Source organism: Melospiza georgiana, chromosome 2, assembly GCF_028018845.1.
Source record: "Melospiza georgiana isolate bMelGeo1 chromosome 2, bMelGeo1.pri, whole genome shotgun sequence".
Classification (NCBI taxonomy): Eukaryota; Metazoa; Chordata; class Aves; order Passeriformes; family Passerellidae; genus Melospiza; species Melospiza georgiana.
In genome coordinates, this window is record NC_080431.1 from 83,484,189 (window position 1) to 83,511,921 (window position 27,733).

Here is a 27,733-nt window from a genome sequence, read left to right on the forward strand (position 1 = left end):
CTGTACCTTCCTCCATTCAGGGCTGATCCCAGCCTCAGTTCATCAGGAGCCACGTCTAAAATAATCCTACCAGGTCAGAAACTCCTGGAAGTGGGAGAGAGCTGCTCACTGCTGCTCTAACCTCACCACCCCCAACAGCCCAAAAGGCTAAGTTTTGTAGGAGATCAGAGCTGCTCAGGAATGCCAGAGCTATAGGTCCTGCTCAAAGAAAACATTTATTGTGCTCCAGTTCCATACAAGTGCTGCATTTAGGGGCTTGATTTGCAGGAAGTCAATGTAGTCCCTTCACCTCCAGGGATCTGAGGTCAAAGTCTGTAATTTTCGGTTGCAAGTGAAAAGTGTCTTCTATGGGATTTTTTTTTTTTGACATCACAAAACTGCCACAAATTTTGGCATAACTGACTCTTTCTCTTTCTATGAGCCAAAGACCTGGTATGGCAGGAAATCTTGTACAAGATGAGTGAAGGGCACTGGCAGAGATAAGTGAGAAGCCCAGGGTTGGAAAAGCAAGGAAAAATGCAGGGCTGCAGTAAGAGATGCTGGCAGAGCTCAGCATATATTGCCTATTTGCAATCTATAGGTTGTCCCTGCTGTGCAGTTTTCACCCAATTTTAAAAATGGGTTGAATTTTATACATTTGCTACAGATTGTTCCTCTCAGGCCCATGTTTTTGCTTACCAGTCCTCAACAGAGGGATGCAGCCTTCTCTTCTTCTCTATAGGGGGTTTGCTTACCTGCCTGAGGCCTCTTGACCTACTTTACTCCAAGGAAACTTAGAACTCAGCCAAAAAATGGTGTGATTTAATAGGTCTTACTTTCAAGAGGTCAAATTAGTCACAACAAACATCACTATCTGCATTTTTAGTTGGTGTTCTTATTATTAATACTGAGGTTTTAAAGGTTTTAAAAAGTATCTAATAAAGCATTCTTTGTGCATGTACCCCATTTTTTGGCAGCCAGGCACCATCATATGAGGCTTGTCTCCATGAAAGACTGTTAACCTTTAGACAAACCTTGTCATGTGGCTGTCGTGATCAAATATGTTTTCTGTTCAATTAATTCTTTTTTTGGGTTGCATGGAGTTCAATGGTTTCTATTCCCTCACCCAGACAGATCTGAGGTGGACATGGATCTGCCTAACTTTCATTTTTGCTGGTTACATGTCATTTATTCCAAGACCCCTACCAAGAAGGAAATTTTAATATGCCATGTATGCATGGCTTCTGCCATAAAGATGTTTAAGCCTGATTTTCCAGAAATGGAAATGAGGCCTGAAGTAATTTATCTTTCTCTTTTTTTTTAGCATTCTCATCATCATATGATCTGAGTTCCCTACTGCAGTTAATCAGGACTTGCTCAGAGATAGGAAGGTCCTCTTTTTTTGATGTGTCACTTGGACTTTTCTTGGAAGGATATTAACGAAAATTAGTACTTCTTTTTTTTTTTCTCTGTCTCCTTCCACACCATTCAGCCCACATAGCAAGTAGGTGTTGCATGCACTGAAAGGAATGCTTCCCAGGTTCTTTCCTTTCTGGAATGCTCTGATGCACCTTCCCCTCCAAAGTCCATGAGGAGAGAATACCATAGCTCTGTGACTGTTGTGGACAAAGCTTTCACTCTGTAGGCTTCAGCTGTTCTCTTTGCAATTCCATGGTTTCATGAACACTGTTTAGGCTTAGGGCCTCTGCCGTGAGCTCCACCCAACAGCTTGAGGGTCTTGAAAATCAGCACAAGGGCTTTGAGTGTGACACACCAATGTACCCATGTTATGAGTGCCTGCTCATAAAACCCATAAAGTCAGTTTTTCCCTGGTGTTTTGGAGAAGCTCCTTTGGCTGAGAAGAATTAGTCTGTTTGGACCGTTCAGACTTCCAAGTAATCACTGGGACTTTGTGCATGCCTGTGTTTGGGTTGGCTAAAAAACAAGAGAAGGGACAAATGAAAGGACTTCTTCTTTACTTCCTTCAGCAAGTCAGGAGGCAGAAGGGCAGCCCTTCCCTGAGTGACTGGCTCAGTAGCAGTGTGCCCCTGAGGTGGGTGCAAGCTTGGAGCCCTTCTCACCAGAGCCTGTGCCCTGCAGTGCTTGGCAGGGACAGGTCCACCCATGAGCTGGCTCTGGCCTCAGTGACTCCCATGAGAAATAATAAAATAAAGAAAAATAATAATGTCTAACTGTTTTTGTTCAGGCTGTCATTGGAGGACTGTCTTTGGATGCCATCTGATGAAGCCCATGTTAATATGTCATCATAGTCCTGAACTTTGAGCAGAAGGGCTCAGGGAAGGTCCAGCCAGAGGCATTGTCTCCAGGGTGTCACAAAGATGCAGTAATTGCTATGCCTGGCTTTCCCGTCAAATCTATGGCTTAGCTGGTTTCTCTCCATACAGCTTTTGAAATGTGCAGTGCAGCAGAGTCAGCATTATAGCAGGGAACTTTTGACTTGTGCATTTACTGACTTGTGCCTATGGCTGTGTGAAGCATTGCATTAAATACACAGTAGTTTCTAGCACCTAATATGGAAGGGCTTTCTTACTGTTATTGTTATAGCTTGGGTTGTTATAGTACTGGGGACAGGGAACCTTGATCTGACCAAGAGAATGGGGGGCTCTTGTACCTATATAATGGGGAAAAAATAAACATATACTTTGGGTCCAAGCCTGGATGTAAATGTTGTGCCTCAGGCTCCTCTCAGCCTTAAGACTGGTTAAGTCTTTGTCTAGTTATGCTGATGGAGCTCTTTTGAAGCCGATGTCAGGTTTTGTCAGTGTGCAGATCTAGTCAATATTTGAACTTTATACCCCCTCAGTGGGATTTATGAGCACTAAACTGTGGGTATGTAGGCTTATATGGAAGTGTGAATGCTTCTCTGATTTTTATCCAAGCCAATGAGACCTTTTGGCACAATTCAGCAAGGCTGGAGCTCTATACTGAGGAGGGTGGAGGTTCCCAGGACCTCAAGTTTTGCCACATGCTTTCAATTAGAATGAAACAGCTTATATTATTTTATTTTGGAAGAAAAATGAAGAGAGGGAAACCCTACCTTTCTTTCTGCTATGTTACTGTGACTTCAGGGTCAGTCATTGTCACATGTTAATGAGCATTGCATGGCACAACCACAGCATATCCTCACGGCCACTTTGCACTTGCCACGGGGCTATTTTTGATTTGCACTGTATTTCTTTCATTGCTGTACCCTTCCCTGCATCCACAGAGAGCCTCTGCTGTTTTTTTCATGGAACTGTCTCCTCTGTGGTGACTTGTGGGAGCTGTCAGTGTGTATTCACTGGACATCTTGCTTTGCTTCCCTCTCGTAGTCCCTTACGTGCTGAAGAGCTGTGCGGAGTTCATTGAGACTCACGGCATCGTGGATGGGATCTACCGGCTCTCAGGAGTGACATCCAACATACAGAAGTTGAGGTAAGGGCAACGTTTGGGAGTGTCAGAGGGATTCAGGGACATTGCTCATACCTTTTTGGTGTTAGTCCCTCAGGTACACACTGTGGCCAACAGAGCTCCACACTGACGCAGAAGATAAACTGTCTTTGAAGTTGCTAACAGGGAAAGACAGCATTTTAGGGATTAGCCCAAAAAGCTATGTCTCCCTCTGCATCTATTAGTGGGAAAGGCAAGGAGGGTCTCAGTGCAAATACCGAGTTGCTCTCTCTCACTTTGGGACAAAGCAATCTCCTTATATCAGTTTGAGATCCACTCCCTGCGTTAGGGATAATGGAGACTAATTGAAACCTCAGCATCTCCCTGAACTTGGGACACAATCTGGGCCAGCCTGAAGAGACATCTCTGCTTTCCCATTTGTTTTTTCTCATTTACTCTGTAAATGAGTACTTAGGGTGGAGTACTGGCCTGCTACAGCTCTTATTCACCCATATTGTTATGCTTCCATATTGTTTCAGACAAGAGTTTGTTTCTGACCAATGCCCAGATTTGACAAGGGAAGTTTACCTCCAGGACATCCACTGTGTGGGGTCACTCTGCAAGCTGTACTTCAGGGAACTGCCCAACCCTCTCCTGACTTATGAGCTCTACAAGAAATTCACGGTAAGACCCTTGGCTGTTCTTGTTCTTCTCCAGCAGTGTGGATGTGATGCAGATTCCTCCATGACAGCTGTTTGGGATTCACTCCAATGTCCTGGCTTCTGGTGCATCCATCCATGTAAACACTTCTCAGTGCTCTTCCCTTCTCATCTCATGTTGGCTCTCTTTCCCTGTCCTTGTTTCTTTTCACCATTTCATGTTTATTTCTCTCAGTTTGTCTGCTGTTTCCTCCCCTTCATCTTCTCATTTTTTCACTGCGTTCCTTCCCCGCTGACTCTTTTTCTCCCCATTGTGCGCCTCCTCCCAGCACTACTAATTCTCTTTCTTTTCCTCATTACTGTCCATCACTGCATCTTCTGGCTCACCTGGGCTTGTGATCATAATCACAGGGGTGTGGTTTCCTCATCCCTGTCCCTCCAGCTGCCCCTGACACCTGCACAAACTGGTTGCCCAGCCCATGTGTAAAGTATACACTTTTCTGCATCTGTCACACTTTTCATACTGTTTGTAGAGCTGCAGATGAGGATACTGGTTATGCCAGATACGGCATATCAGGTCCATCATGATCACATTATAAATAAAAATGGCAGAGGAAAGTGGCAGCTGGCCAAGCAGAAATCTCTAACTTTGTTTAAAGAGATTACAATTCAAAGAGTAGTTACTTGATTCTGGAAAGCAGCCATAGATTATACATGGATACAGTTGGAGCTTAGGAGCAGACTGCGGGAGAGCAGAAATATAACACCACAAAGCCTGAATTTTTAAGAGACTTGGCTAATTTTGATGACAGATAATATTTTATTAAAAGGTGGCACAGCAAGCTATGCTTGCTATTAAAGCCTGCGTGTTTCTTAGCGCTCTAAATCTACTTTCAGTTTTTTATGACACCAGCAAATTTACATTCCATCATTGAGGCTGAAATCTTGCACGCTGAAGGTATGCACTTCCAGCTAAAAGAATTTACCAACTTCTTAAGATAACTGGTGTGGGGGATGGGAAAGATTGTTTTCTCAGAGTTAGAAACATCCGTCCTTTGTTAAGAATTTCTGTCATCCTGCTCTTTCCCATTTGCTGGGAGGAGGAGGAGGCGACAGCCATTGCCAAAAATGTCAGATGTTGCAGAGAAGAAGTTCTGCAAAATCAGGTGTTGCTGTCTGAGTTGCCTCTCTCCCAAATCAAGCACTTCCAAATGACACTGCTGTGGCACAGGAGGCACTGGGAGACATCCATGGGGTCCTCACAAGGAGATGCTCTCCAAATCTCCCCGTTGCCTGTTTTGGAAAGAGGTGTCAGTGCAAGGGGTGCTTGCTGTGGGGCAGAGCCAGATGGGACCAGCCAAGCAGGAGCTTGCAGTAAGAGTTCCTAAGTAGCTCTTAGGAACACAGCTCTGCTGGGGATTTTGGGGTGGGAGTGGCTCGCTGTGCTGCCTGACAGCCGTGCAGTTATGTTAGGTGTCTTGCTGCTCCAAATTTTAAGTAAGATTGGTCTTTGTTTCAAGGTGATTTAGAGTCAGATCTTCAGGGAAGATCCTGGGCAGATTTGAAAAATTGACCTGTATCCTCAGGATAAAAGGATTTTGAGGATATGGGGTAGGATTGCTGGAGACAGTCAGGATGAATAGGATCTTGAAAATACAGGGTATCATTCAACCATTCACTGTAACTGATGAGTGTCATTCTTGTTGGAGCAATTTGGCCGGTGTCTTCCTGGCTATCACTACTGATTTATGGAAGAAAAAATGCTTGAAAGGAAACATTAAGATTTAGATGGAAACTTCTTTTAGGAAAGAATGTTTGCTGAAAAGTGAAGTTTTGGGATGATGACTTGCAGATTTTCAGTAGATACATTTGGTAAATAGCTTTATTCAAAAACAAAAGGGAAAACATGTCTGTAACTGTCTGAGTGTTTCTTTTACAAGTACTTTCTAAAGGAAATGTCTCAATGTTACAGCAACACATCTAACTTAGAGAAAATGTCTTTCAGAAAAGGGTTAAATAGTTCTAAATTTTAATTATCATTTCTGTAACTAATGTTTGAGTGTGATGCTTTTGGTCAACCTTGAACAGTTGTTTTCTAAAATCTTATACCAGCTTCCCAAAATGTTATCACTTTGGGTTGACCTGAAAGGTTGTTTTTTTTTAAATCTCAAGCTTTTCAGTTTTTCCACTTAGCCACAAAATCCATTATTCATGTAAGCCTGCATAGAAGGGATTTATAATTGGTAACCCAGCTGACAGGAAGCACAGTCAGATACTAGGAGGAAAGAAAGAAGAAAGACCAATTCCCCAAGGAGCAGAAAACCCCCTAGGAGCGTGTGTGTGCGTGGGGTGTCTGAGCAGGGAACAGTGGCAGCTGTACCTCAGCAGAGGAGTGCTGGTAGGAATAAAGAACACATGCTAATCCCAGCCTGACTGAGCCAGAGCTGGCTCTGAGCAGGGATAGGCTGCACTCTGAGTCACCACACTGATTCAGAGATTTCTGTCTAAGGAAAGTCAAGTTCTTAATGACTAGGGAAGGGTTGTCTTCTTGGTCATCACTATGTCAACTTCACAGGTGTAGCATCCCGGTCATGACCTCACTGGCTATACATGCTTGCCAAGTGATTGCCATCTTGTATCCTAGTGATGGATGGTTGTTTCTCGGGACAGATAAGTTGACTCTGCTTGGCTTGTTCTAGCCTGGGCATAGAGGGACCAGCTCTAGGAAGCCAAGCTTACCTTCTCTCTCTGGACTGTATTCCACTCCTTAACAAGGGCTCATGAATTGTGGACTCCCAGAATCACTAGTGAAGTTAAAAAAAAAATCTTAAATGGCATAAATTCATACTATGATGAACAGATGTGCAAGACATTGAATTATTGGTTCTTCCTTGAATTTTGTATTCTGCTGCTGTAATCTGCAGTTTTGCAGGGCTCCTCAGGTCTCAAAGCACAGCTCGTGTGGGTCAGACATGTGGCTTGGAGGACTGAACAGGTCATGACCTCAGAGAAGCTGGTATTCACTTGCTGTCTAATCATTAGGTCTTTGAGACCCGGAAGGTTGAATATGGGAATGAAAATGTGCACCAGGGGAGAAAATATTGTGTACAATCTAATGCTTTAGGTGCACCAGTTAAAATTTTTATTTCTCTCAGTCTCCATTTTTGGACAAGGCTATTCAGCTGGAAACATTGAATTAAGATGACAAGAGCTCTTATGCTTCAGATTTCTGGGCTTTTTTTTTAAGGCACCATAGATGTCGGCGATGGAGAGAGACAGGGAGACTGACTTGGTGATCAGAATCCGATTTGATTGTGGGATACAAATGCTTATATACTATTTCAGGGAGACTAGTAATGTGCACTGCAATGATTAGGTTAAAATCACATACACAAACTTATGCATATAACAACATGTCTTGCTTGCAGAGTTTAATGGGATTTTCTTTTTCTGGTAAACTCATTTCATTTAATCTCCTTGCAACCCAGGTCTAATTTTCAAAGTTCCGTTTGCTTTTGCCAAGGCATCCTGTTATCAAATCTCTTACGTTAACCAGGTCCAAAGTCCATCATCTGTCTTGTGTCCCCCAACATTCCAACACACAGACACTTTTAATCACTAGAAGGAGTTAACCTGCCTTTAATTTGGGCAAACCAAATACATGTGCATCTCATATATACCTAACTAGTGAGCTCACTTGTTTTATCTGCCATCACTTCTCTGGCGGTGTTTGGTTAGCTGATGGTTGCAGATGAGAAGTGATCTGCAGGGAAGAGGGCTGTGACAAAACCAGCAGTGGTAGCATCATCACAGAGGGTGCTGTAGTGGTTGCTACAGGAAGATGCTTCTCTAGCAGTGGTAATTTCAGGTTCATGATGTTTCAGTGATGGATGGCTTGGGAAGGGTTGCTTCCTTCCTTTCCTCCCCTGGCAGAGCTGACATCTGTCTGGAGGCAAAGCTTGTGCTGGCTGTGTGGGTCACAGCATCTTCCTTTGAACTCGCTCCAAGCCCCAGCGGCAGGCGGGTGGGTAGGAGGAGGTTCCCAGACAGTCGTGCACTGTTTGAACTGGTGGTGGCTTGTCCTCCCCCAGCAGAAATATTGAAAGGGAATAGCTGAACAGATGAATGCCAATGCAGTGAACTCCCAGGAATGCTGACAAAAGCTTCTCATGGCTTTCTGAGCTCTTGGTCAGTAGACATTTGCTCAAGACTGAGATGTATAACTTCGATTCTGTCTAAGCCTGAGTATAAGAGTTTATTAATCTGCTGGGCAGGGATTCTGCTATGGCTTCTTCCATCATGAAAGATGCAAACCCACAAAAATAATCCCTTCAGCTATGTTGTTATGACAGTCAAAATATTGTTTATTTTGAAGAATACAGAACATGTATATTCAAGGTATTCTCATAAAACAGCTTGAAAAACATGTTTTAACAGGTTATTTTGGGGGGCTGTCATTGCTTTTTGCTTTTTCCATTATTTTCACCTCTCTCTTTCCCTTCTCATTTTATCCATCATTAACCAAGTTTAAAAAAGTGAAAAGAACCAAAAAAAAATACCCCATGCAAAGCAAAGCAAAACAAACCAACACAAACCAAAACCCCCCTGTAATTTGTAATTGAAGGTCTAAGTCCTTGATTGCCCCTCTCCCATAAATACTGACCATCATGTCTGAATGTCTGGGCATGGTGTGCTGAGACTTGGAGTAACAGTGCATGAAATCTCTGTTTTGCTGGGGACACAAAGAAACTTCTTCTTCCAATAGCTCTGTAGGGTAACAAGAGAGCATTCCCTCTGAGACAGGGTGTCTTGTGTGATCCTTCTTATCCCTCTTCCTTTTCCCCTGAGTCCATTGCCCGGGTGTACTGTTTCCTTGTGCCCCTGCAGGAAGCAGTGTCGCGCTTTCCCGAGGATGAGCAGCTGGCACGAATTCAGAATGTCATCCAGGAGCTGCCACCATCACATTACAGGTAAGACTGTGTCCACAGAGGTGCTGAGGATCAGCATGGTGACCTCACCCTCATCAGGGAATAGTGCCTGAAATAGCTCTAGGATTCATTTCCAGAAATCAATTTCCAAAAGCTGACTCACCATTTCCAAATCTGGCAACAATTTATCTGGCATTTAAATATCATTGAACAAACCTTTGTTAGAGACAGAACAAGGTGTTCTTGCTGCACTCTTACCATCCCCCTTCCCCAAGTATGAGCACTGTGGCACCCTTGGGCAGTGTCCTGGGTGTGGTAAGGAGAAGATGATCTGCTGGAGGTGCTTGAGCAAGATCTAAGAGCTCAGCCTTTGCAGCATCCCATTCCCTCTTCCACCCATCTCCCGTGTTCTTTGCTCCCATCATGCTCAGGATAGTTTGGTTCATGCCCCACCCCTGGGCACCCCAGCTGGAGCTCACCTGTTCAGCTATTCACTGCCATCCCCTGCAGATGCTGGTGCTGTGTCTCCTCTGCCCCATGGGCTCTGTGATGCCATTGCAGACACCTGGGGAGGGGACAGGGCTGGCTCTGAGCCTTGCCGTCCCGGCAGGCATGCACTGGTAATGTGACACATTTTTCTTTCTTTGTGTGAAACCACTGCAGGACGTTGGAATACCTGATCAAGCACCTGACTCACCTGGCCTCCTTCAGCAACATGACCAACATGCACACCAGAAACCTGGCCTTGGTGTGGGCTCCAAATCTCCTCAGGTACAGTAGAGGTTCCTCTAATCTAGAGCACCGTGCTGAGTTCCGTGGGGAGTGGCAGCATCTGAGCTCAATGACCTGAGGAAAATGCAAAGATGGGGAAAAGCTGAGCAACTGAAGGGAAGAGCATAGCAGAGCAAACAGCTTTTCTTCCAGGTTGAATAATCTAAGGTTTTGCTGCCAGCGTCCAAGGAAGCTTGTGGGTTTGTGTGTTTCTTATTAAAAAAAAGTTGTTATTTGCAAGTTGAGCATAGATTTAGAAATGGGAACTTAACTCATCACTTGGGAATGCTAATGACATTTTTGATGGTGCCAGTGCTTCTGCAGCAGGGCAGTGAGAGACAGCAAGGATCAGAAGGGAGAAAAACAGGGCAATAATACTAGAGACCTGTTCCCAGATCTGCTTGTGCAAAATTGAGATGAGCTTGCTGGGCTTGAAACGGCAGCCAGTGTCAGATCTCAAGACCACCAGCTAGTTTTTCATGTTTGTTATGCCTGGCACTCTGCTGTGAAGAAGCCTGGATTAGATGCAGGCAGGGGTTTGGCTGCTATGTTGTAGAGCTAAGCAGAACAAGGAAAAATAGCATATGGGAAAAAAAATTAAATATTTTGTATCTTGTCAAAATTCCCTTTCCAGCCATCCAATACCCCTGCATTTAGAGGAATGAACTATGCAAGGAGAGTGCAAGAGTGCAGCTGGGCAGGAGAGGGGTGATGGCAGAGCCATCAGGGTAGCCCTGGGCTGGCAGAGAACATTGGCTAGAGAGGTACAGGCCTGAAAAGCATGCTCTAAAGAGTTATCTCACCCTTCTGAATCCCAAAAATGCCAGAGCAGGTTCTGAAAATGAATCAAATGTTGACACTATTGAATATCATAAACTGGGACTTTACTACTGAGACATTTTCATTCTAACATCTGTCCTTGTCAAAAAAAACAATGAAGTCTGATTTTCCTTTGCAATCTTTAATAAGTACAAGTCCCAGGGAGGAAAAGAAAGGAGCAAGCAATGTAACTGCAGTCTCCTCACAGGGTTATCCTCTTGGCAATGCCCCAAGCTGTTATCTAACACACCAGTCATTAACTTTACAAAGGATCCATTGCCCAAAGATAATTTCTTCAGCAACACTTTGGCATGTCAAGATAAGGAATATTCCTTTGCTGAGAGGAAGATTGAGAATGTGGGAGCACATGGGGGGCAGAGAAGAGACTATTGGGGCACACAGTGAAGTATTGAAGAAATTGGCATGGGGAAGACCTGAGCAGGGTCTGAGGGATTTCACTGAGAGGTCATTGAAGCACTGAGTAGGGATCTAGAAGCAGCCTTTGAAGGCTCCTGTGTTGTTTTTTCAGGCCCAGCCTTGACATAGCTAAAATAGGAAAAAGGGAGAAGAATGGAACTTGAGAGTCACAGTTTTACCTGCTGAAAATGTAAAAGCCATGTGGGGAAAATAACACATTCAGGAAAGGAAGTAGCAGAGATGGCAAAGAAATCAAAGAAAATAATTTTTAAAAGAGTGAAAAGACAAAGAGAGGATGAGGGCCTGTGAGGGAAGGAGAGGAAGAGGTACGGCAAGAGTGGGGAAATCATCCCAGCTGCCTTGCTTGCAGGAAGGAATCTGGTCTGTCCTTGCCAGGGGCTGTGTGTGGCAATGCTCACTAGTGGTGCCCCTCTTTGCTCGTGCAGGTCCAAGGAGATTGAGGCTGTTGGCTGCAATGGGGATGCAGCTTTCCTGGAGGTGCGCGTGCAGCAGCTGGTGATCGAGTTCATCCTGAACCACGTGGATCAGATCTTCAACAACACCAGGAAAGCCAGCTCTGCAGAGAACATTGGTAGCAACCTCCCTGAGCCACTTCCCGTGTCACTTGCTATGTCATTCAGCTCTCCCTTCAACTAACATTACAAGCACAGAAACCCTTGCTATCACCACAGACTTCCCCAAAGACACCTTGAGCCCAATATCTCATTACTCTTGTCTTCTTCATCCCTATCTTCAACATCTTCTTTTTCAATACTAGCCTCCTTTAGTGTTTTCTCAGGTTGCCTTATATCTCATCCTTTGCATGATCTCCTGTGGCTTAACCCTTTCCCCAAAAGGAAGAACCACCTGATTGATTCTCAGTATTGGTCTTAACTTTCTCTCTAAGTCCATCAGCCACAGTCTCAGCTCTTCTGTCAGATTCCCCCAGTTACAATTCCTCATACCATCAATACCTGCCCTGTAGCCACTATTTCCACCCAAGGCAGAGGTCACACTCCCAGACACTCCTGGGAAAAAAATTAATCTTGTGCTCCAAAAACTTCTATCTTGTTCCTGAGGACATTTTATAAAAGAGATGTATTTTTTCCTGGGACATCAATAGTCTTCAGAGATGCTGATTTTGCTGTTTAGTGATGGTTTTGTTGGCAAAGACTGGGAAGTGAGAAGGCATGGATCCACAGTGACCTCACTGCAGTAATTGCAGAAATATGCACCTTCCCATTTTACACACTCAAAAGACTTCTGATACCTTCAGTACTCAGGCAATATCCACCTTTCTGCTCTGCAGCCCTGTGTCAGCTCATTCTGCCCATCTTTACCTTAACATGGCTTTGCCCCTGCCCCCACAAACAGACCCTTTGGGTTATCAGTGAGACTGCTTTCTGGTCACTGAAATGGATTAAAAAGTTAAAGTAATGCTGGTTTTTAGAACAATCCCCCATCCTGCAACAAGATAAGGAGAAAGATGTGGAAGTGGGAGAAAGAACCAAATTGGGATCAGGGAGTGAACTGCTTCAAAATTGGGGGAGGGTGGGGGTGAGATGGAGGAAGGGAGTGAGGGAGGAGTAAAGGGAATGTGTGAATCCTGGTGGTTTTCAGAGACACCTCCTTCACACAGAAGTGTGTGCAGCAGAGGAAGCAAATCCACACAACCCAGCCTTTGGCTGGCAAGCATAGCCCCCGCTGGGAATGTTCTCAGATGGATAAGGTTGCTGGGGAGCTGAAAGGCTTATCTGACAAAAAGCCTTTCTCCCTGCACGTGCCACTTCTTTCCCCCCTCCACAGGAGATGTTCCAGTCAAATAAAGTCATGAAGCTCTTGCTCTCATCTCTCCTCACCCCAGGCTGGAATGTATTTTCTTGTTTTTCAGAGAGTGCATCAGTTGTGAAAAGTTTGACCCTCCCCTCGGCCTCCCTGCCAATGAAACTGGTGAGCCTGGAAGAAGCCCAGGCACGGAGTCTGTCTGCATCCCATCCTGCTCGGAAGGAGAGGAGGGAGAACAGCTTGCCTGAAATCGTGCCTGTAATTGGGTCCCTCTTCCACACAGTTGTTGACCTTCCTGACAGCAAGTAAGTGCCAAGAGGAGTGTGAAGCACAAACAGAAAAGTGCAGGTTCCCCAGTGTGATTGGGCATGATCCTTCTGTTAATGTGATACCCCCACACCTGCACTCATCTGAATCTACTGCCCCTACACAAAGAAAATTCAGTGTCCTCAAAAGAGGCAGAGCTACTCCTGAGAAGTATTTCAGGAGCTGGGTTCACAGCTTCACTAGCTCTCCTCTCTCCATCAGGGAGATCCTCACAGACCTCCTGCAGGAGGAATGAGTTGTCTTTGCCTCCTGGTGCCAGCTCAGAAGTTGGCTAAACACGGGATGAGCGTGGAGCAGGTTGGGGCACAGCTCATCTACGAGTTCCACCTGCTGGTGGCTGGTCCAGGCCACGCCTGGTGCCACTGACCTGCTCCAGATTCTTCATTCTGGTTCCTCTGCAATTGCAGCCAAGCAGGAAGGCTCATTTTCAGTCCCAGCATGGAGAGATATTTACACAGTGGCACCTGTGCCAGCTATGTCTCTGCCAGGAGAAGAGTCTGATTGCAGCTGAGGTTGCTGCAGTTGTTGGCACAGCTGCCCAGAATAAGTATTTATCTATTGGTCTATCTAACTGTTAATATATGGCCACTCTACTGCCTGGTTCAGATAGATTATAGCCTCTGCAGCAGGAGGCTCATTAATCTGCTGACCCAGAAAGCACCGGAACAAAAAGATATTTATTGGCACTTGATATATTGAAGCAAAAAGGAGTCATCTAAGAGAATGCTGGCAAGAGGGTAACCAGCTTAAGACAAAAATATGTTTGTCCCTCTAGAGTGTCTTCTCCTTTCTCATTTGAAAAGTCCTATCCCCAAATATTAATCTCCTTTGTAGGACTGATTTGTACTTCTCTGTGTATTGATCAGAAAGAAAAGCAGAAATATGGGGATAGAAAGCCCAGTGTGGAGAGCAGGACAGGGAGCTAAGAGAATTCTTGCTCTGAAAGATGGGGAGATTGAAGGAGGGGTCAGAATGAGAATGAAGGAAGTGAAACAGATCTTCACAAAGAAATATGTATATAAGGAAAAAAAAAAATTGCATTAGGACAAGAAGCTTCTTTCTGCAAAAGCTGGGATTTCCAAAGAGACTCAGGGAACTGGTGTCCCACTTCCTCTGAGGGTTATGAGAAATTGATTTAATTCCCTTAAACCTCCTCCTGTTTGGTTAGTACATTATACTTGCACATGAATATATAACACCTGTGATTAAATTAAGGTTGGCCCGAGAAGCATTAATAGCTAGTTCTAGTTAAGGAATCCCTTTATTTTTGCCATAAGACATGGTCTTTAAAGCATAACTTTGTGCACTGAGAAATGGTAGCAGTTCCATCAGTTCCCTGGAATTTATAATACATTGTGTCATTAAAACCTGTTAAAAAAGCAATTTTTTTTGCTTTATTTCAGGATAGTCTGAGCCTTGAAAACCACTCTTTTCTGGAGACGAGCATGGTTGATTGCTCAATCACTGTTGCTGTAGCATGATGCCAGAACTAACTATCTGAAGGCTTTGGTGTCTTTCCGTCCATGAAATAGTTAAATCAGCAGTACAGATAAATCATTACAGCGTGATTGCTACCTATGCAGCCAACAAGGGTTGGTTGTATGGCTATGCTTTGCAAGCTTTAGAGTTAAAAGAGGTGAGAGAAGAAAAAAATAGAAAGTGTTGAGGGGAGACAGCTCAGAGGCCTTTGGAGGGCATTAAAAAGACAAAAGTCTCTAAGGTTTGGTGACCATCTGAGCCTTTTTTCCTTCCAGGAGGAAATTATCCACCAAGTCCAAGAAATGGAAGTCAATATTTAATTTGGGCCGTTCTGGCTCAGAATCAAAGTCTAAACTGAGTCGAAATGGGAGTGTCTTTGTAAGGGCACAGAAGCTCTCTGGTAAGAAAACACTTTACAGCTGAATGCTTCTCTCTGAGGCTTTCTCCTCTGTTGTTGGTAGCATGGGACAGCCTGTATCCACTTGTCCCTAATGCCGTAGACTTGAGATCGTCTAATGGGGTCCTGCTTGTTGCCTGGTTTCCTGCACATCTCTCACATTCTGCTGTGATGGCAAGAAACACCCTTCCAGGAGGCTTGGACAGACAGCTACAGCAAATATTGCATTTTGGTACCTGATAAACGGGCTCCTGTTGTCCAGCTGTCAAGTCTGGGGACTAGGAAATGTTGTGTATGTTTGGATTCGTCCACTGTTCCAGCCCAGCCAGTCTGTGTCTCCTGAGGCTCATTACATGGCACTGGGTGCATGGCTGTCTTTCTAGGCTGCCCTTCCAGGCTGTCCTTCCACTAAAGGACTTTAAAGAACCAACTGCATTCATTGTCTTTGTGAAAATTGAGGCACCAGGAGTGCCTTCAGCTCTGGCTCTCAGCACTTTGAGGGAAGCCATTCCTTTTGCAGAATTTACAAGAGAGAAGTTGTGTTTTCTTCTGGCTGTAATTCCAAGTTCTAACCTCTCCTGGGCTGCAATCTCTTAAACACTCTGCTTCCTAGAAAATCACATGGCAGTGCCAATTCCCAGTGTTAAGAAATGATGACTCAAGCTCTAAAAATCATGAACTTGACTCAAAAGTAATCACAATCTTAAAAAGAAAGCATGCCCTTTTATTTTGAATTCATAAAGAAATGTTTTGGGTTTATATGTTCCAGATTTTTTTTAGTATCTCCAAGTCAAGGAATTGTTTTCTATAGGGAGATGAAAGTGGATTTTTTTCTTTATAAAATCTCGTGACTTCAGGAGCTGATGTTTGGGGGACCACTGCCTAACATTGTAGGACTTCAAATAAAACATTTAATATGGGCATCATTAGCTACCACCACATATAGGAGGGGCTGCATTTGGATCAGAAATGAGTGTGAAGCCAAATACTGGATCCAGTCTTTTTGGACCCCTGCCTTCCCCATGTTTTGCATGTACAGATGGCCTCACACAGTGTGGCCATGACAGACTTCAAAATAGCTCTCTATCCTATTTTGATCACAGGATCACCTTCTCACTTTGATAAGGAATACTCTGTCCCAGAATAGCGCTAGCCCAAGGAGGCCCAGGAAGGATGGCAGCCCCAGTGATCGTGGAGGCTGAGCCTTGTTCCAAGGACAGCTCTGAGTGGCAGGGGGCTGGACACCTTCACCAGCAGGACACACAGATGCACAGCCTTGTGCAGAGTTTTCAGCACTGAAGCAGTGCCTTTCTGTGCTGCTGGGTTACATTTTTCAGTGCTCTCTGCTTACAGCCTCATGTGAGGGAACAGACGAAGTTGCTGCTGAAACTCAGCACATGCTTTAGCACAGCTTCAGTCTGTGCACACAAATCTGTAAGTCACATAAAATGTGACTTACACAGCTCCCCAGCTTGAATTCTGTTCCTTCTGGAAAGTGGAAACAGTGCTCAAGACATCACGTCCTATGAACATAAAAAGTAGCCAGGACTCCATATAAATGTAAAAAGTAGCTGGAGTTTCTCGAACTATGCTCATGTGAGAGTCAGAGCCAGAAGCCTCAATTATATAAACAAATGAAGTCCAACAAGCCTGCTGACTTTCTGCTTTACCTACTTTGTGCAACTCTGTAAACAGCAAACTTTACTCCCAGACATTTTCCAGATCTCCATGGGCCCTTTCTGGGCTGCTAGAGACTAACTTGTCTTCCTTGCCAGCTACATTTCCCTACCTCCCTTCCTTTTTCAGAGCAGTAACAGCTACAAGCTTCCAAAGCCTCTCAGGAACAGACCTGTAGAGTGCATAGTAACAAACAACAGCTTGTTTCTGAAAAAGCAAGTCCAGTGAGGATGGCCAGCAAAATAGGTCTCACTGCCGTCAGAAATTTCCCAGAGTTCTTGCTGTAGGCAGGGTATGCTCATATCAGCAAAAGAGCTGGGAGTGCAACGTAAAAATAACCCAACATTTGCTATCAGGAATGAGAGGTGATAAGGCATTTATGTCAGTTTAGTTAAAAAGTCCCCCACAACCAATAGTCTGACTAAGTCGGGGAGGGGAGTGGCACATGGCAGCTTTGGGGATGCTTAACTGCTTCAGAGTGGAGGTGGTGTTGTCTGGCTGGGTTAAGTATAGCTCTCCACATGTCCAGCAGGTGCAAAGCTGTTGTTAGCACTAGCAGATCCCCAGCTGTGTGGACAAGTGTTGTGGGTAATAGGCCATGTGGTGTAGATACATGGGGGAATGCTTGGAAATGGAAAATGTCTGCCTGGCATGCCTGTCTATAAGTATGCAGCCTTTGATCTTTATGGGCTGAAGCCTGCAAAGCCACAGGGTCTGATACCTGCTTCCACAACTCTTTTTCCACAGAAAAAGCAACTATCCGGCCTGCAAAGAGCATGGACTCATTGTGCTCCCTGCCAGTGGAAGGTGAGACATCCACAGCCTGCCTGTACTGTAGGGGGAAGGATTGCAGCTCTGCATTCTCAGCAGCATGGATCACAGAATGGTTTGGGTTGAAAGGGACTTTAGAAAGCTCCCAGTTCCAAAACCCCTGCCACAGGCAGGGACACCTTCCACTGCACCAGGTGGTACCAATACTTGAGCAAGCCTTGAACACTTCCAGGGATGGGATATCCACAGCTGCTGTGGACAGCCTGTTCCAGAGTCTCAACACCCTCAGTGGATGAGCAATCTGTGTCTATCTCACCAGGTTGTGTATTCTCCTGTACTTATGCCATGGCTGCTGACGTGTGTCCCCACCTCTGTGTGTGTGCATTTTTTATTCTTTTCTGTGTTGTTTATCTCAGTGCATCCACGTGAGAGTTACCTCTGTGTTTAGCTGCATCTTTATTGGCAGTTGGACTGCTTTGATTTCTTTCTTGGTTATTCTGGGCACAAAAATCCCATTTGGAGGTGACAAAGGCTTACAAAAAGGTGACAAAGCCTGGTGTGTGCATTGTGGGCACTATGTGATAGCCCCAGACTTGGCTGCATTGAATGGAGAAGGGTGTCTAATAAAAGTCTGAGCTGGTTTCCACTGGAGAGCATTCAGTCCTGTGCTGCCTGCCTGTTTTGAAAGAAGCCCTAGGCTAGAGCATAGAAAGCATTCAGTGCCACTTGGCTTCATCTAGCTGGGGAAATCTGAGGGTTCAGCAGGGCAGGACTCACCCCTGGAGGGATTGAGGAGGGCTCCTCACAGAGGAAGTTTGTTTGCTAGTTCTTTGCTTCCCACTGACTCGCTTCTCTGTTCCCATCTCTAGGGGAGGATGACAAAAGCAGGTTCAAGCGGTCAGTGACTACCGGAGGATTCTTTGTTCCCACCAAGATACGGACAGGAGGCACAGGCAGCTCATATGACCTCAGCAAGGAGAATGAGTGGGAGCGGGAAGGATCTGCCATGGGGGCCAGAGGAAGTTCAGAGCTGGGTGGGGAGAGAGGTCTTCCCCGCACGCCGCAGGTGAAGTCAGCCCCGGAGCAGCTGAAGGTTTTCCGGGTAGCAGAGGATGCTGAAAACGAGCAGACTGCAGCCAAAGGAGTGCTCATGTTCTACACCTCTGAAACAGCCACCAAGTCAGGCTTCCCAAGCAGCCTCTTTCCCTTGGAGGCCTCTCCTCATCACCAGAGGAAAGCCCTGAACATCTCGGAGCCGTTTGCTGTCTCTGTCCCGCTGAGGGTATCGGCGGTCATCAGCACCAACAGCACACCCTGCCGCCTGCCCACCAAGGAGAAGCATTCTCTTTCCAGCCTAGAGGAGCTGTCTTCCGTGGTGGAGAGCACGAGCTCCTCTTCTCTGGAGCCAGGGACCCACACCAGGACAGAGCAGGCAGTGGAGCGCAAGGAGAAACAGCTGGGGCCAGCTCTGCCATTGGCAGCATCCAGAGGTAAGCTGTGTTAAGGAGGGGGGCATGGATCCTCACCTGGGCTGCTGGAAGTACCCTGCAGCTTGGTGGTGTGGAGGTTTCTCCAGCTTGAGCTTGTGGCAGGAGAGAAACTAACCCATAGCAGGGTGGGTGTTGGCTTGATAGCAGCTCAGAGTGGTGCTTGTTGCAGTAAGGAACCTGGGGAAGTGGGTGACCTCAAAACATGTGGTTGTGCCTGGAGAGAGCTCTCCAGCTTTGTTAGTTGGTGTTGGCTCGTGGCAGCACTGCTATGTCCCAGTGCACAAGTTTTCAGTCTCAAGTAGTTACATTCGTTTGTGTTTCTCACCCAGGCTCTCATCCTGAGGAGCTGGTGGCAGCTGGGAAACCTGAGTCCCTGGAAACGCCACAGCCAGCAGCAGAAAATCAGGAGACACGTGGGGAAAGCAGCTGCACAAGCAGCACCAGTGGCCCCCAGCAGTCCTCAGAGCAGAATCCCACCTTGGAACAAACACCAACTTCAGAATTCCATAAGGGACCACTCCCAGCAGACAAAGCAGAGCAAGGACAGCTCAAGATGAAGGATGTCTCCTCAGAAGGCAGCTGTGGCCAACAGGAGGTGGAGATGGCTAAGACAGAAGGAGGATCACGCCTAAGAGATGTGGTAAGGAAGAAGGCATGAGAAAGGTGGGGGACCATGTTGTGGTGGTGACTGGGAGGTTGTTTAAAGTTTCGCTGTGTGTCTGTAGTTGTGAAAACTCAATCTGTAACTTAGGCCAAGCAGCACCAATAATTGACCATTAACTGATTTATTTCACTTCTGTGAAATCTCCATGTGGTGATTTACCTTTATGTAACTACCTACTGTCCCCTTTTGGTCATCTTTTCCTGTAACTGTAGAATTTCAGTCTGTACCATCTGTCTGCTCTGAGACTCTCCAGATGTGAGACTGTCCGGATGTCTGAACATTTTGACCCGTGGTCTCTGAATTCCCCTTCTATTTTTGCTGTCCCATTTGTTCTGGACAGCCTGAACAGTCCTTTTTACTCCCATTCTCTACACACAATTTTATTTTTTAAATTCTTACTATTTTTTGCCTCTTCTGTATCTCTAGCAAAGCCTTTTCACTAAGTTTCTTACAGCGATACTCATCTCTGGACAGCTATTTAAAGATCTGCTGGCATATCTCCTTGAATAGATTATTCATTCGAGTTTGTGTGCAGTTTGGGAATGCATTTTCTCTGGCAAGGCCAAGCGAGCCTGAATGGGAATTGCTGAGAAATGGGCTGGAACATTCCAGCTACTCATTCAGCCCACTATTTCAGTATGTCTGTCCAGGCCTCCTTTTGGCTGCACCTCAGACCTTCTCCTCCATAAACCCACTTGTTTATAGATGCATTTTCTTCCTTGAACTGGTAGCAGTCTGTGTGTCTGTGTTTCTCTACCCATGAGCATGCTCATCCAGGAGCCTGGCTGTTCTAGGAGGGCTGTTTGGGGAAAATGGAGGGGTATTTACTGGGGAGTTGTGAACTCCCATTTTTTCTGTTTTTCAGACTGAGGAGGACCCATCGAATGCCCTTCTAGAACCGCTGTGGCCAGACATACAGCAGGAACTGAAAATCATTGAACCTGAAGAGGAGCTCTTGCTCTTGCCAGCAGCTGTTCCCAAGACAAGCCCAATTTCCGAATCCTCCTCTTCAGAACAAACAGAAAGTCTTTCCTCTGGCCCAGGGCAGAGTCCCACCCTCACTGAGCAGAAATCTGAAAGCAGAGCACCACAGATAACTCAGGTGCCTTTATTTGGTGCCAGTGGCATGGAGCAACAAGACAGCCTCCCCAGCTGCCGGTCTGATGCAGCTGCACAGCAGAGTGCTGCTTCAGCCCTACCCAAACTGGGCACAGTTCCAACGGGCTCAGCCACTCCAAAGAACCAGCAGTCAATGGTGGAGAGCAGGAGTGAATGTCTCACTCCTACCCCGGACTGGACACTTCATGGTCAATCAGAATTTAGTGAGATTGCCACTAGTGATGGATTATCTTGTTCCAAAGGAGCATGTCCAGAATCAGGGAAAGAAAAAGATGGCACTTACCAGCTCCAGAGGGAAAAGGATGGTCTTACCAGAGTCCAGACTGAGAGGGAGAAACATGAGATAATTACTACTGACGAAAGGGACACACCCTCCTCCAAGGCACTGCGTGGAGCTGGAATCCAGGAGGGGAAAGAAGGCAGTGCTGTTAGCAGAACCCAGGATGCTGCTGACCAGGATGATGAGGATGCCTGGACAGATAATGTGCAGAGCTTAGAACTTGTGGAGCCTTGGGAGGATCACCAGTGGGTTACAAGCCCTCTCCATTCCCCCACCTTTAAGGACATTCAGGAGAAGGTGACGCAGGAGTTTCACCCACAGAGGCAGAGGGCAGAGACAAGCCTTTCTCTGAGGCCACGCTTCAGTCGCAGCCTCTCCCTGGACAGCAAAGACACGGTGCTGAGCCTGTGGGCCACCCCGTTCTCTTTCATAGATGCCCCTGACCAGCAGCAGCCCTGCGGTGACATGCTGCATTCAGTGACTTGTGAGCTGTCCAAAACACCATCCACGTCCCCCTCTGCTTTGGGCAAAGTAATGCAAGATGAGAATGGCCCGAGTCCTTCAGAAGAGCCCTCAAAACCTGAGTACCCCCTTATCAGGGAGAAAGCACCAGGTGAGAAAGCAGGACCCTCCAGAGTCCCTCTTTCAGAGACAGAGGGAAAGAAAGTGCACGTGAGCAAAGAAAACCCTTGGAGCCCAAAGCTTGAGTTGTCTTTCCCACACCAAAATAGCCCAGGCAGTTCTTCACAGACTAAGAACACAAAGGAGGAGTTATCCATGTCTCAGGACACTGCCCTGGGAGGCGAGACTGTCACCAAAGCATTGTGTTCTGCTGCTGAGTCACAGCTGAGCAATAAAGGTGAAGAAACACCTCGCAAAATAAAGACCAGGCCTTCATCCCTCAACTTGGATTCACTCCTCCCAGCCCCAGATTTCTTCACGTTTGAGAGCCTGTCCATGCCATCTGCCCCTGGGAACCTCCTGTATGGGCAGAAGGAAGTAAAGAGCAGTGATTCTGTCCCATCCCTGCCGACACACTGCCCTGCTGCCACTCGGGGTGTTCCCTGGGGGTCCCGTTTCAATGCCCCCGTGGATCTAGACTTGGATTACCTGGCAGTGGCCCACGCCACCACCGGCCGTCGTAACTCTGCCCCCGTCAGCGTGTCAGCAGTCAGGACCTCCTTCATGATCAAGATGTGCCAGGCTAGAGCAGTGCCTGTGATACCACCCAAGATTCAGTACACCCAGATCCCCCAGCCCCTGCAGGCTCAGAACGCTGCTCTAGCCACTGAGAAGAAGGAATCAGAGGCCAAGCAGGCCATCAGGCCAGCTCCACGGGTGCCGTGGAGCCACCTGGAGGCCCCCAAGAGCCCGCTGACAGAGAAGAAAGCCAAAGCAGAGAAAGAAAACAGTGACCCTGCTCAAAAGGACTCAGCCTGCCCTTGGCATGGCAGCCTGGGCTCTCCACTGGAGCCGTCTCAGTCCAGTCACCACCCTGCTCTGGATGCCCCCGTTCTGCGCCGAAAGCGCACCTCTGGCGCGGAGGCAGCTGGAGATAACCCACAGTCTTCAAAGATAGAGAGGCCATCGGGGTTCTCCAAACCCTCGTACAGATCTAGGCCCGGGAGGCCCCAGAGCCTGATTCTCTTCAGTCCCCCTTTCCCCATCATGGACCATCCCGCGTCCTCAGCAGACTCCAGGGTGCTGTTGTCGCCCATCAGGAGCCCCACGCAGAGCTCCTCCCTGAGCCCCATTTGTGGGGATCTGTCCGACCCCGCGGGCGTGACGCTGCGGAACAAAATGACCATCCCCAAGAACGGCCAGAGACTGGAGACCTCCACCAGCTGCTTCTACCAGCCCCAGAGGCGCTCCGTGATCCTGGATGGACGGAGTGGGAGGCAGATTGAGTAGCAGCTGCTCCTCCTATTCCTTTTCCGTGATGGTTGGAATGGGAGTGTCCAAGACCAACTCTGTTGCCATTTTGCTGTTGTTAAAACTATTCTGTGCAAGATGGACCTGAATCCTTTACGGTTTCCTGCAAAGCTCTTGCTATGGAAGGTCATGGTATCTTTGTCTTGCTTTTCATTCCCCTCGTTGCTCCTGCCTAGTCCCTCACTGTCTGTTTTTTTTTAATGGTAAGCCAGTCCCAGAGAATTGCATTTCTCACACCTGTTCTCTAACAAGCCCTGTGAAAGTCTCATCCTCCCTATGGAAAAAAGGGAAAGTGAATCTCTGTATAATTATGCTATAGAGCTGAGAGGAAACATTGTTACAAAACACTGCAGCTCAGGGTGCAGGGCACAACATCTGCTGAGGAGGTAAGTCCAGATGTTTGGGACCTCCTACCATTGTTTCCCAGACTCCAATGAAGGACTTTCTGATTTACACAGTGTACATAAACAGTGCAGGAGGCTGGGGGTAGCTGAAGAGGAAGGTGAAGCTGGCATGAGCAAATCACACAGGGCATGAGGCACCCAAGGGTGTTTCAGTGATAAGCACACAACCTGAAGACACTGCCTCCAGCTCTCTCCTTGCATCAGAGATGTGCTCTTTCCAGCCTGTGCAAGGGCTGGAATGAAGGCAGCTGGACAGGAAAGGCCTAGTTGTTCTTTCAGTCTTCCAGGTCTTGCTCAGGAGTTTGAGTGCTCAGCCTCTCCTTCCCTGGGCACATAAGGCGGGTGCGGTGAGGAATGAGTGTGCAGCTGGCTGCCCAGCATGGAGACCCCTCAGGCTGAAAGCACTGAAAGCCAAGGCAAGGTCACACCAAAGGCCAGTATCAACCATTTTCATCATTGCTTAAAGCCAGATGACACCTCTGCAGCTGTCTCCAGCTGAGCTCCACACTGCCAACAGCAGACAAAAGCAAGAGGATCTCCTTATCTCTACGTCCTTGGGTTGTGGCCCTCTGGCACCCTGACTGACATATCTCTGACCCTTGGTCTTTCATTGCCACTCGGTGGCATGTCCCCAGGTGCTTCTTCTGCATTTAAATTTCCTCTCCTATGATTTTACACTGTTTCTTTGAGAGTGTGGCTGGTTGCCACCTCCCTGGACCTCAGTGCTTTCAGATTGATTAAGAGTATGGTAAAGAGGATGATTTGTGGGACTGCAGAACAGATCATGAACAAGTCCTTAGAGGGGGATTTGAAGTGAATTAAACTCTCTCCTGAAGGAAACATTAATGTTACAGGCAAATACGTGTTCAGATATGCAACAGCTGCCATGGGAATAGAATTAAAGCTTCCTTTATAAAGCCTCTAACTCTGCATTCACCACAGGCTCATCTATTGCCTGATCTATGACTGTGGGTGATGGCAAAGTCAGGTACAGCCTGTGCTGTCTCTGCAATTTAAGAGTCACTGGTGACTAGAGAGGAGATGGGAACACAGGTGTTGCTGCCAGCTCTGAGATTGTCCCTGTAATGTGCTTGCAGGGGCCATCATTCCTGGAGATGTCTGTCTGCAGGCCCTCAGGTGGCTGTGATGGGCTATAGTTTAAGCAGTAAACTCTTAGGAAGCGCTATGGCCACCACAATGAGTGTCAGCCAGAATTTCCCAAAAGACGTGTGTTTAGGGCTTTGTTTTGTGAAGTGCTGGCAATTTCCAGTGGTTAGCAAACTCACCCCATGAGCTCCTGGTCTGTGCAGACTGTGTCACTTTATTAGTGCCATTGTGGCTGGAGGGCCCTGAGCCCCCCATGCAGTGCTTTCTCTGAACTCTCTGATTGCAAAAGGAGAGATATGCCAGAGTATTTTTGAGAAGTTATGGGCCCACAAACACAAGCAATACATCTTCAGCAGAATTTTCTCCTTCCATTTCCAAAGGGAATGTGAAGAACAAGAGGGCTTTTCCTTGTCACAAGCTGCAGTCTTTGATCCTCCCCGCTGCACTCTTCATTTGTGTACAGTACCACATGGGAACAGAGCAGAGAACTAAGTCTGTGCTGTCAGTTTTGTTGAGGGAAATTATTAAACCAGATGAGAGCCGGGAGTTCTTGTTTGGGTCCATGTTCTTTCACGGGCAGCAGCCTATGCTTTACCTGGGCAAGCTGTGGACAGCAGGCCCAGAATATGCAGCTTCATGACAATTGTATTATTCTACTCTCAGACCATAATATGCCTGTGCAGCCTCTTATTAAAAGTAGGGAATTTCCAGTCCTTCATGCTCCTCATAGTTAGCACAGCTCCACACTGCATATACATGGCACTGCCCCATGAGAGAGCTTTTGATCACCATGGCTGGGTTAATGACAAAGGGAAGGTGTGATACAAGGTACTGTGGTAAGGCTTTAGAGGAAGTAAAAGTTGTGGAAATGATGCCCAGGATTTTTGGCATCAACAAAAGAGTTTGCTTTGGACAAGGACTTACAGTCTCTCAGGTCCTAGAAATTTTGACTGCCAAGGCAGCTGGAAGGAAGCTAGAGAAACTCACAAAGTAATGCATCAGAAGGAAAAGAAAATGTGATGAAACCTTGGCATGTTACAACCATTTTTTTCACCTCCTTATTCTCATATAAGCTGATCTATGAACAAGAAATGAGGTCTGGCAATTTGTATATAATACACTGTCTCAACTCTTAACAGCATTTCAGTAAGTAATACTGCTTTTGGCATAGGTGGTAAAACTCCTGCAAGAGAAAATTATTAGAAATCTTTGCTTGATATTAAAAATCAGCCTCAAGTAAGATCTGTATCCAGACTATACTTTTTAAGGATATTTCAGAATTTGAACTCAGATCTGGGTCCTGGATTTTAATTAAGCAGAGATGCTGCAATGATATCTCTATTTTGTTGCTTGATCCCATTGCTTATCTACAATTTCATCTCCAGCTGATGTATCCGCAACACTTAAAATATAGCCCCAGGTCCTGCAGAGATGAAAGCATGTTCTTAGTTGCAAGGTGCCCTGTTGTTCTCAGCTCCAGATTCAGCATTCTGCAGAGTCTGTAAAGTTTGATGCTGGGTCCATGCTGATACTGGTGCCTGCAGTCAGCTTGAAGGGCCAGAGCCTGGGAGATGGGCAGGGCCAGGAGACAGACGCCACCTCCCTCTGAATGGTGCTGGCTGGGTGGCAGGAGCTTCCTGAGATCCAGCTTTACCAAGCCATCCCCAGTGTCAGTTTCAGGGTCAGACCAGGTCTCTTTGAGAAAGGATTTTCTTCTTTCTTCTGTTTTTTACTCCTTGGTTTTGGGTTTGGTTTTTATTGTGTTTGTTTGTTTGTTTGTTTGGGGGCTTTGTTTCTGTTTTTCCTTTGTTTATCTGTGAAGCATTATGATGAAGGATAGATTGGATTTATGGGAGATGAGTCTGGCCCAGGTGAGCAAAGCTGATTTTTCTTGCTATTATTGAAAGGACCTTCCTAAACAGACTTGCTCATCATCTGCAGCTCCACAAGGATCACTTCAGAGACCCTGCAGTACATTTCAATTCTCCTGAGACTGTGAAAAGTAAAGGCTTTTGCCCAGTTTGCAGATGGCCCCAGTATCAGACATGACAAAATATCACCAGCATGTGTTGCCTGTGGGCTTTTACAAGTGGAAGAAGAGTGAGTAAATTTCTTTTCCCATGTAGTCAGATGGTTGGTGCAGCTTCTCTTAAACTAGCTCAGAGTGAAAGGGCTGAGCTGGCAAAGGTGAGAATCCCTGATGGAAAGGAGGGACATGGACAATGTTAGCTTGTGTGGGAGCTGCCTCGCTGGCACGAGAGTAAACAGAAATGAAGGTTATATTTTACCTTATAAACCCCAGCCCTCTGGGCTGTCCATCTCATGCTATCACTGTAGAAAGACTGAAGTACTTATTGTTTCACCTTTAGAGCTTCAGAGGAACTTAAGTTTGTTTTAGAGAGCATCTGTGAAGTCTGCAACATTTTCCCTCATCCAGCGTCCAAATGGTGCAATCAAAATATTTTTTTCTTTCTTTATGGATTCTGAAACACCTGCAATCAATGGTGAATATTTTAAAATTATATATATATATATATATATATATATATATATATATATATATATCAACCTATATATATATATATAAAAGATCATTCTATGTAAATGTATTTTAAAAAGGAAATGTAATTAACATGAAGGAATTGCCTAAATAGTATTTTACACATCTGTGAAGCTTGGGCTGATGCATGGAACTGCTTTCTGCTGCTAGGTTTGCAGCACTGAGAGTGTGAGATCAAGTGGCTTTTTGCCCACAGAGAAGCTAATTAGTTCTGGGTAATCTGTGGTGGGCAGAAGGCCTGAATGTGCCTTCCTGAGAAGGATCTTGTCCTGGGAAAGGAGGGACAAGACCAGGGGAGACCAGAGTTCAAGGGCTGATTTAGTTTCCACCACAAGCTTCTCCCCAGGCCTTGAAAATGCAGACAATCTACTGAAGCACATACAACCTTTCAGGCATGCCCAGGTTTTGCAGTTGTCCTTTTTGCTTCTCTCCATCTCTGGAAAAAAAAAAGAATAAAAATCTCTAGAGATGATCCCTATTTTGTTTAACCTTTGCTTGCTCCTAACTGATGTAAAGGCTTACTGGTGGTAACTAATTATGCTCCAAGCAAGGAATGGAAAACTTCCCATGAGTTGGACTGGAGATGGAGTAAGACTTTAACAGCCCCAGAAAGGAAGGATGGCAGAAGGCAAGAACTTTCTGAGGGCTCCATACAGCAGTCCAGACCTTGGATCTTGTGCTTGCAGGCACTAGTTCCCTTTGAATGTTATTTGCTGCCAGGTCAAGAGAAGGGCTGGAAGCTGGACACTATGAAGAGGACTGTCTCCATCCCACTGGC

The 27,733-nt window shown here is 46.2% G+C and overlaps 1 protein-coding gene across 1 annotated transcript in view; it reads left to right on the forward strand.

The window, feature by feature from the left end:
* The window catches only part of ARHGAP31 (Rho GTPase activating protein 31), a 59,074-nt gene extending 32,195 nt beyond the window's left edge, over window positions 1-26,879 (forward strand). The window contains exons 2-12 of the mRNA XM_058018830.1: window positions 3,312-3,414; window positions 3,909-4,053; window positions 8,916-8,998; window positions 9,620-9,727; window positions 11,410-11,555; window positions 12,855-13,053; window positions 14,830-14,954; window positions 17,376-17,435; window positions 18,269-18,889; window positions 19,219-19,529; window positions 20,419-26,879. Of these exons, the coding sequence (XP_057874813.1) occupies window positions 3,312-3,414; window positions 3,909-4,053; window positions 8,916-8,998; window positions 9,620-9,727; window positions 11,410-11,555; window positions 12,855-13,053; window positions 14,830-14,954; window positions 17,376-17,435; window positions 18,269-18,889; window positions 19,219-19,529; window positions 20,419-22,863 (4,346 nt within the window). The 3' untranslated portion in view covers window positions 22,864-26,879. The remainder of the gene's footprint in view (window positions 1-3,311; window positions 3,415-3,908; window positions 4,054-8,915; window positions 8,999-9,619; window positions 9,728-11,409; window positions 11,556-12,854; window positions 13,054-14,829; window positions 14,955-17,375; window positions 17,436-18,268; window positions 18,890-19,218; window positions 19,530-20,418) is intronic.
* The last annotated feature ends 854 nt before the right edge of the window (window positions 26,880-27,733 follow it).